At 40.9% G+C, this 10611-nt stretch overlaps 1 protein-coding gene across 2 annotated transcripts in view; it reads right to left on the bottom strand.

Moving 5' to 3' along the window:
• stx6 (syntaxin 6) overlaps positions 1 to 9195 on the bottom strand; it is a 17574-nt gene extending 8379 nt beyond the window's left edge. For both annotated transcript variants that reach the window (XR_014569429.1, XM_083767939.1), the window contains exons 1-5: positions 9050 to 9195; positions 4636 to 4804; positions 3933 to 4028; positions 1885 to 1947; positions 370 to 507 (exon numbers count right to left, since the gene is read on the bottom strand). Coding sequence is in view for 1 of the 2 variants with exons in the window: in XM_083767939.1 (XP_083624065.1) it covers positions 370 to 507; positions 1885 to 1947; positions 3933 to 4028; positions 4636 to 4804; positions 9050 to 9084 (501 nt within the window). In the remaining variant the exon portion in view is untranslated. The remainder of the gene's footprint in view (positions 1 to 369; positions 508 to 1884; positions 1948 to 3932; positions 4029 to 4635; positions 4805 to 9049) is intronic.
• Positions 9196 to 10611: the final 1416 nt, after the last annotated feature.

Below are 10611 nucleotides of genomic sequence, written 5' to 3'. Positions count from 1 at the left end.
GTGTGTGTGTGTGTGTGTGTGTGTGTGTCCTCTATAAAGTTAGCGTTAGCGGTGTGTGTGCGTGCGTACCTGTTGCTGTGTGTGTGTGTGTGTGTGTGCGTACCTGTTGCTGTGTGTGTGTGTGTGTGTGCGTGCGTACCTGTTGCTGTGTGTGTGCATGCGTACCTGTTGCTGTGTGTGTGTGTGTGTGTGTGTGTGTGTGTGCGTACCTGTTGCTGTGTGTGTGTGTCCTCTATAAAGTTAGCGTTAGCGGTGTGTGTGTGTGTGTGCGTGCGTACCTGTTGCTGTGTGTGTGTGTCTTCTATAAAGTTAGCGTTAGCGGTGTGTGTGTGTGTGTGTGTGTGTGTGTGTGTGTGTGTGCGTGCGTACCTGTTGCTGTGTGTGTGTGTCCTCTATAAAGTTAGCGTTAGCGGTGTGTAACGTTCGATCCAGACCAACGTATTTATCAGCAACGGGTTCAGAGGTGACCCCTGACCCCATGACCCCCGACCTCTCTCCTAGGAGACCCTGAAACACAAACAATGTTGGTCATATAATAATAATATAGATAGTATTAGAGAATATAGCTATCTCGGCTAAGTAGACTGGCCAGTTCTTCATCTACTGATGAGCTCCGGTCAAAGAGTCACATGGAAGCAAGGTCACAGTTGGGGATTTCTTTATATTGTTCACAGAAGACAGAATGTATTATATCAAATCACACAGCACCATCTACTGGTGGAAGGGGGGAATTCTACACAGATAGATTATAATAAATGAGAGCTTTTAGACTACTGTAGATGATCCAGCCCATAGACATATAAAGGCTAGACGGCCCAGTGCACTGTGGGATGTGTAGTTCTATGTACTCTACCAGCCCATAGACATATAAAGGCTAGATGGCTCAAGGCGGAGTCTCTGACGCATAGAGTATATATGAATAGAGAAGGCACCCAGAGGAAACCCTGAGGCGAAATGGACATAGTGGCCGAATTTGGTATTGAAGCTCGAGCCAGCGCTGGTCCGTTGACTATCATTGCGCACGTTCATGTGTTTGGGGCCATGACACATGAACGAATGTTTCATACGTGAACGCGCACAAACGGCACAATGATAGTCAACGGCAGCGCGTTCATGTGTTTGGGGCAAATCCATCCCAGAATGCACTCTGTTCCTACCAGGAAGGAGGAGTGAAATCGCCTCAAGCGCTTTTGAGCAACTTAATGCAAGTGGATGGGAGGAGAACTCGGGTGTCTTCTCTATTCATATATACTCTAAGCTCTGACGTAGGTCACCCGGCGGCCATCTTGCTTCGGGGCTACAGTACAGTACAGTACAGTACAGTACAGTACAGTACAGTACAGTACAGTACAGTACAGTACAGTACAGTACAGTACAGTACAGTACAGTACAGTACAGTACAGTACAGTACAGTACAGTACAGTACAGTACAGTACAGTACAGTACAGTACGAACAGTATGAACGTCATATAAAAGCATATAAGTATGCGGACGTCTCTGACGTTTAGAACAAACCAAACCGTTTGAAAATCGGTTGACAATTGAGCAATTTGTGGTTATTTAAAAGTAAATGCCCAAAGATACAACGTAAGGGCCGATTCATACTCCTATTTCAGAGCCGAACAAAAGTCGGTTCGGCGCTGTAGAGCCTACAATTTGACGTCATTTGAGGTTCGGGGGGGGGGGGGGGGGTACCGTCCTAAAGTCGGCTCTTCAGTGCTACTGAAAATTTCTGAGGAGCTGAAATCATTTCGGTACTACAGCGCCGAAACAGCGGTAAAATAGGAGTATGAATCGGCCCTTATGCTGCCCGAGGTAAGATGGCCGCCGTGGCTCTCCATTGGGCCTCTAGCTTCATCTATGATCCAGACTAGATGATCTTACCTGTCGGGTCTTCAGGTCGCTCATGGTCGCAGCCTGAGGACTGCTCATCTGGTCCTTCATCTCCTATGAAAACAATAACATTATATTTAATTTAATTAAACTTTTATAAAATAGCTGGAACTGTTGATGGTTGTCTCGTTAGAAGACAGGTTAGGTTGTCCGATTACAACCGAACAGTGGACTATCTATATAATGAAACTATGAGTATACACTATAGAGCGTCGCAGTCCATCCCCCTTTCAGAACGACGAGTGGCCCAGGAAATGAATCCCAATGCATTTTTCCCCATAGGCATTTCTTAAAGTATTTATTTAAAGGTATTATGACATGATTTATAACATAATTTTAACAACATTAAAAGTCTTGGCCATGGTCCTTCAAACGTGTCTAAAAAGTTTGAACACTCAACTCCACTCCAGTATTTATTTTTTTCTCGTTTTTGTGTATGTCTAATCTTCATCCTGAAAAGCCATGGAAAAACACATTATTTTAGCCTGTAGATGTCGGTAATTCCCCCTTTCCTGTCAACCCAAGATGCGCTACTTTGACAACTTGGTAGGAAGTCATCGTCAAAAATAAAAGAGTCATCTAGGCCAGTTGGTATCCAGTGTAAGGACTTGTGTTGATTGACACAGCCAACAACAGAGCAGATTGATTTTTCTCTAGAAGCCATTATTAGTAAGTATTACAAAGAAACAAAGTCGCGATCACAATGAGGAAGAGGAGAAGAGAGGGTAGGCACTAGGCAGGGAGCAGAGGGGAGGGGGCGGAGCTTTAGCGGAGATCTACGTATATCTCTGCCGTCCAACCAGATGAGACATTTTTGCATAATTATTCACAGAAGTCCAGAAAGCAGAGAATACACTGAATGTTCAAACTTCGTTTTTTTTTGGTGACATTGATGTCAAGAAAAGCCAAAAAAGCCAAAAAATCTACAAAAAAGTGTTTTAAATGTCACAATCCCTTTAAAGATGGTTACAAAGCCAACTCGGATCGTGACAAATCATGACAATGAACACAATGTTTTGGTCCGATCAAATAATTTATAAGAAGAAAAACAAAACAAATAGTGTTGTCTCCTGCCTTTATTTTCTTCTTTCTAATGATTTGATCGGCCCAAAATATTGTGTTCATTGTCATGATTTGTCACGATCCGAGTTGGCTTTGTCCGCGGCATAACCGTCTTTAAATAAATACTTTAGGAAATGCCTTTGAGGAAAATTAACAGCGATTTATTTTCCGGGTCTCTCGAGGGGGCAGGACTGTGACGCTCTATAGAGTGCATACATAGCGTCTGAAGTGAGTCTGTAGTTCTGACTGCAATGGGAAGTTCATTCCATAGTTTAGATTGGGAGTGAGTCTGTAGTTCTGACTGCAATGGGAAGTTCATTCCATAGTTTAGATTGGGAGTGAGTCTGTAGTTCTGACTGCAATGGGAAGTTCATTCCATAGTTTAGATTGGGAGTGAGTCTGTAGTTCTGACTGCAATGGGAAGTTCATTCCATAGCTTAGATTGGGAGTGAGTCTGTAGTTCTGACTGCAATGGGAAGTTCATTCCATAGTTTAGATTGGGAGTGAGTCTGTAGTTCTGACTGCAATGGGAAGTTCATTCCATAGTTTAGATTGGGAGTGAGTCTGTAGTTCTGACTGCAGTGGGAAGTTCATTCCATAGTTTAGATAGGGAGTGAGTCTGTAGTTCTGACTTTAATGGGAAGTTCATTCCATAGTTTAGATTGGGAGTGAGTCTGTAGTTCTGACTGCAGTGGGAAGTTCATTCCATAGTTTAGATTGGGAGTGAGTCTGTAGTTCTGACTTTAATGGGAAGTTCATTCAATAGTTTAGATTGGGAGTGAGTCTGTAGTTCTGACTGCAATGGGAAGTTCATTCCATAGTTTAGATTGGGAGTGAGTCTGTAGTTCTGACTGTAATGGGAAGTTCATTCCATAGTTCTGCTAAATAGTAATAGTAGTGGTAATAGTAATAGTAGTAGTAATAATTACTCTAACAGTGTTTCTGTTAGTAGTAATAGCAATAGTATTAATACTTACTCTAACAGTATTTCTGGTAGTAGTAATGAAAGCCTTCCTCTTAGATAACTCCACTGCATCAAGGTTGAACTTCTTTGGATTTGATTCAACAATACTTAAAATGTTAAGTTAAGAATGATTCAACAATAATTAAACATTACAGTCAAGAATGATTCAACTAATAAAATGTCTTCTAAATCTAAATCAATAATGTCATGTCAAGGACCCCAAAAAGTATAATTTATATGTAATTGGCCGTCGAGTTGCAGGGACCCCTTTGTGGCCAGAAGTTTAAAAAAAAACTAAAGTTGTCCTTTAACCCATTTAGGCCTGGAGAAAAAGACTTCTAAATCCTGACAGTTTTCTGAAATACCTATGTTTCTAGGCCTAAATCACTCAATATTTCATGTCAAGGACCCCAGAAATGATCTGTAATTGGCCTCCGACCCCCCCATCTGAAAATATGTTGTTCAGCGATGATGTCACTGGAAGACGATTTCTGAACTGCCCACAGCCCTCCTGTGAGACACAGACTGAGTAGAAACAAATTGCAAAATGTTTTCATGATTATTAGTGAGGACCTACTATATGAAGATAGGTTGAAAAGTGGTGAAGTGGTCCTTTAAGTTAAAAAATTGTGAACAATCCCATTAAACACCAAAAGGGGTTCCCGTCCTGAATGGGTTAATAAAGGATATAATAATAAACATTAATAAAGGATATTAATTGTCTCGTCCAGGTCTTCCAGATCCCATTCGATGGACCTTAGGCTGTTTCGAAGCTCATTGGTCGTCCAGTCCACTTCCTCCTTGGAGGCCCCGCCTCCGTCCTGTAGAAGCTCTGCCCATCTCTGATGGAGGCCCTGAGCCGTGTTCACTGCCTTCTGCACCTCCCTACGAAGGGTTAACGCAACACACATCAATGACCCAAAATACACACAATATGACCCACACAACCGTCCTAAAGGGTTAACGCAACACACATCAATGACCCAAAATACACACAATATGACCCACACAACCTAAAGGGTTAACGCAACACACATCAATGACCCAAAATACACACAATATGACCCACACAACCTAAAGGGTTAGTGCTGTTAGCAGGGCAGGCGTGCACATGCAGCGCGCACACACAGAATTCTAGCAGATCTACAAGCTCACAACGTGTCGCCTGCGACGGGTTGTGAGTTTATAGAGCGGCTATTTTGGTTGTATTTATTTAAAGACCAACTCGAGTCGTGACAAATCATGACAATAAACACAATATTTTGGACCAAACAAATAATTACAAAGAAGAAAAACAAGAACAAATTTGTTGTTCTTCTTTCTAATTATTTGTTCGGCCCGAAAAATTGTGTTTGTTGTCATGATTTGTCACGACTCGAGTTGGCTTTGTACCGTCGACTCTTAAAAGGTCTCTGAAATGGAAAGTAAAGGAAAATGAACTGGGAATCATTTCCTGGGCCCTGGTAGGGGGCGGGACTGCCACGCCCTATAGGAGGGGCTAGCCTAGGGGAGGGGCTAGGGGAACAGCAACGTTCCCCTAGCCCCTCCAACGTTAGCCTTCATCAGGCTATCTTTATGAACACAAATGAGAAAGCATCCTTTTTGTAGGCTGCCTGACCTAATGGTTGGCCTATCAGGTCAAACCAAGAAAATCACAAGAAATCACTCACTTAACCCATTCTGACCTGAGATCAGATTCTAAAAATGTCTTCTACATCCTGACAGTTTTCCATTCTGACCTGAGATCAGATTCTAAAAATGTCTTCTACATCCTGACAGTTTTCCATTCTGACCCGAGATCAGATTCTAAAAATGTCTTCTACATCAGTCGCTCTTCGATTTTTCAAAAATAGCAGACCTACAAGCTCGTAGCGCTATGAGCTTGTAGATCTGCTATTTTTAAATAGCTAAAGCATAACGTAATGCTAACACCAAAATGGGTTCCCGCCCCAAAATGGGTTAAGGTGACAGGTACTCTCATGTGGTTAAATGAGAACAAACAGTCATATAAAAGCTACACCAGTGCAAAGAAAATAGAAAAAACATAATAATCATGACAGTATACAGGTAACATCATTAAATAACAGGGTATACAAAAATCATGATCATGACGATAAATCAAACATATAGCTTACTTTTTATTGAACTGTTGTGACAAAAGGTTGTCAGCCGATGGAATACAACCACCCTAAGGACTACTATCTCTACCCAGTAGATCTACTGCACATGTAAACAATGGAATACAACCACCCTAAGAACTACCATCTGTACCCAGTAGACCACATGTAAACAATGGAATACAACCACCCTAAGGACTAGTTAGTTAGTTAGTTAGTTTATTTGTCTCTGTCATTTACATCTGTTGTACATACATTACAATATACAAAGGTTTGTGTTTTACAATTAACTGAAAAGGTCTCAGTCTTGAGAAAGAAATGCTGCCATAATTTTGTCCCAAAGGGTCTGCAGAAGAAATGCTTCTATTTGTTTCAGAGAAGCTTTAAACCCTGTTATAACATTTGTCATTTATATAACGATGCAACGTGACATATCTGTTTACACAATGCTGTACCTCCAACTGTATATACTTTATGTTTACACAATACTGTACCTCCTCCAACTGTATATACTTTATGTTTACACAATGCTGTACCTCCAACTGTATATACTTTATGTTTACACAATACTGTACCTCCTCCAACTGTATATACTTTATGTTTACACAATGCTGTACCTCCAACTGTATATACTTTATGTTTACACAATGCTGTACCTCCTCCAACTGTATATACTTTATGTTTACACAATGCTGTACCTCCTCCAACTGTATATACTTTATGTTTACACAATGCTGTACCTCCAACTGTATATACTTTATGTTTACACAATGCTGTACCTCCTCCAACTGTATATACTTGGTAGTATCCAACTGTAGTAGAGGTGCTACTGGTAGGCCCTAAGGTAAAAAGAGATCAGGTGATGAACTCTCTAGGTAGGACATCTAGCCGCGTGGGTTAAACCACAAGTAACCAGCCTCAGAGTAATAATAGATTCAGACCTCAACTTCACATCCCACATCAACAAAATAACCAAAATTGCATTTTTTTATCTCAGAAATATAGCCAAGATATGACCCTTCCTAACACAACCAGATGCTGGAAAAAAATCATCCATGCTTTTGTCACTAGCCGCCTAGATTACTGCAACGCTCTATTCACAGGATTACCAAAAATGGCCATAGACAGACTACAACTCATACAAAACTCTGCTGCTAGATTATTAACGAAAACAAAGAAAAGAGAACACATCACACCAGTCTTGCACACCCTCCACTGGCTCCCGGTCTCCCAGAGAATATATTTCAAAACACTACTCATAGTCTACAAAGCACTAAATAACCAAGGCCCCGCATACATAACAGACTTTCTATCACCATACACCCTCCACAGAAGGTTTACTTGACACAAAAAGGAAAAAGAAACCACTAAAGAAAATAGGAGAGGCCGCATTCGCCTTCCATGCACCAAAACTATGGAATACAATTCCTCAGGAAATCAGAGAGGCTCCAACTCCATCAACATCTTTAAACAAAAATTGAAAACACACCTCTTTAGACTGGCCTTCTCAATCCTCCCATAGCACTTTATAGGTGGTTTCCCGGTACCGTGCTTATTCTCTCAAATGCCTTAGACCTAAATTAATAAATGTTATTTTCATGCTCTTATATGTATGTCTTTTTTAACTCTATGCCTGACCTTTTATTCCCCTCTTATGTTGATGACTATATGCATACTATTAGCCGCAATTTGCAACTCTAGATTTTTTTACAATGGGTTGAATCTAGAGTTGCAACAAGCTCCATCCACTTCCTATTCATCGTTTTTGGTTTGCGATCTGCTTGTCTTAAACGACGTTAAACTCACCAACATTGCAGCTGTAGTCCAAGCTTGAATTATCCTCTTTCAATCTGCAGAGCTTGTCTTTCATAAAAATCCACCGTAGAGATGTTATGAGCTACTTTCTGTCAAGACATCCTCTGCAAGTGATTCTTTTTTTAAGTGCTGGAGTTTGGAAGCACTCGTCGTACGTCACTGAACGGCCCTGCGTTCAACCTGTTTCGAATTTGCACATAATGCAGGAGGCAGCAGCACGACCCGTTAACAGAAACGAGTGCTTCCATTTGCATTTGCAGAGGATGTCTTGACAGAAAGTAGCTCATAACATCTCTACGGTGGATTTTTATGAAAAACAAGCTCGGCAGATTGAAAGAGGATAATTCAAGCTTGGACTGCAGCTGCAATGTTGGTGAGTTTAACGTCATTTAAGACAAGCAGATCGCAAACCAAAAATGATGAATAGGAAGTGGATGGAGCTTGTTGCAACTCTAGATTCAACCCATTATAAAAAAATCTAGAGTTGCAAATTGCGGCTAGCATACTATGTGGTTGTGTCTGATATGTTATGACCTAACTGTAACATACTATGTGGTTGTGTCTGATATGTTATGACCTAACTGTAACATACTATGTGGTTGTGTCTGATATGTTATGACCTAACTGTAACATACTATGTGGTTGTGTCTGATATGTTATGACCTAACTGTAAAGTACCTGATTCCTGTCCTGCCTGTGAAGCACTTTGAACTGCAACTCTGTATGAAAGGTGCTATATAAATAAAGTTTATTATTATTATAGTATATACTTTATGTTTACACAATGCTGTACCTCCCCAACTGTAGGCTATATACTTTATGTTTATACAATGCTGTACCTCCAACTGTATATACTTTATGTTTACACAATACTGTACCTCCAACTGTAAATACTTGCCAATAAATTGATTGAAGTATTTACTTTCGCAGAATTACAGTAAATTTCAAGCACAACTAAATACAAAAACTGTTAACTGTGAGTGGACGACACCATAAAGCATTACACTTGTTTACAACAGGGTCCACCATGTCCAATTCATCAAAAAGCTCCTTTGAATGTAAATATAATATAACATGTATTTCTCTATTGTTCCCTGTGTGTGCATCCTGCTAGCATCCTGCTAGCAGCTTAGCCTCCTCCTCACCAGATAAGATAACAGAATTATAAAACATGTGTTGAATAAAAAGCATTCCTCACCCTTTGACCACGAAGAAAGGGTCTTCCATCGACATGTTGTCAGATCCGCAGGATTAGTTCAATTAGAGGAATTAAATTAAGTCTAATTTAAACTACATTGTTTTGTTCAACACTGGCTTTGTTTACATGCGACCATCACAGGCACACAGACAGCATCCCATAGCCCGGGGGGACAGGTCGGCGCTGTGACTGACTGGTTGGTTACAGCATCCCACAGCCCGAAGGGACGGATAGGCGCTGTGATTGGCTGGGCTGGTTGGTTTGTGGGTTGCCAGGGAGACGCAAGTCACACAGCATGTGAATCTTTATTGACACCTTCATGATGCACAGCGGACAGACGAAAATAACACCTCCATGATGCACAGCGGACAGACGAAAATAACACCTCCATGATGCACATCATACAGACGAAAATAATTTGACTATGAGCACCAGTATGACTATTAGTACCAGTAGGGGCGCTGTTGTGCCAGAAACAGAGAGAGAGAGATAGTGCTGCACTGTTGCCGGCTAATTTCTTTGACTATGCATGCACCTCTTGGTACCACAGCACCTCAAAGGCCCTTAAAACAAGGCTCCAGACCTCCCAAAACAAACTGGTCAGGCTCCTACTTGGCTTCACCCCCCGAACCCACCTCACCCCTGCCCACTTTGACAGGCTGGAATGGCTTAGGGTCGACGACAGAGTACAGCATCTTGCAATGGGTCTGGTCCACAATATTCGATACACCACCATTGATTGATTGATTGAAATATTTAGTAACAGTTTGTAGAATTACAGTACATTTCAAGCACAAACTCAATACAGAGACTGTTAACTGTGAGTGGACGTCCCAATTAAGCATTACACTTGTTTACAAGAGGGTCCACATTGTTAAATTCATCAAAACATTTAGAGACATACAAAGATAATATGTAGGCCTACCTGTCTAAATACTTCCTTAATGTAAACGAATTCCACACCCACAACACCAGAGGGAGTGCAACAAACCATGTACAACCCAGATTCGGCAAAAACAAGGGACTCAATTATTTTCGCTCCTATGCCACCAAAATGTGGAACGCCCTACCAACAGTCATTAAGACTCCTTCAAAACTGCTCTCAAAGGGTACCTACGGACGGCTGCAATTCGAAACTGGCCCCCGTAAAATCTGAATCCCCCCCTTTTCCCCTCACTGTATATGTTTCTTTTCCCTTTTTGCCTCCTTTATGATGAATTCCTGTTCTGTTCTTTAACTACATAGAAGTGTCTATTTGTAGTACGTCTCTAAATGTTTTGATGAATTGAACAAGGTGGACCCTGTTGTAAACAAGTGTAATGCTTAATTGGGTCGTCCACTCACAGTTAAGCATAGTTATAGCATAGTAGTATATATGTATAGTTTATATGTATAGTTTCATTATATAGATATTCCACTGTTACTTTCTTAGCTTACCTGCATATTTCATGATAAATGCTTTTATGTGATGTATTCCAATGCTTTTTGTTCTTGCTTAATTATTGTAAATCGCTCTGGATTAAGAGCGTCTGCTAAATGCCTAAATTGTAATTGTAAATTGT

Source organism: Protomyctophum parallelum (genome assembly GCF_964188405.1).
Source record: "Protomyctophum parallelum genome assembly, chromosome: 6".
In the NCBI taxonomy this organism is placed as follows: domain Eukaryota; kingdom Metazoa; phylum Chordata; class Actinopteri; order Myctophiformes; family Myctophidae; genus Protomyctophum; species Protomyctophum parallelum.
This window is presented reverse-complemented; position numbering and strand designations above follow the sequence as displayed.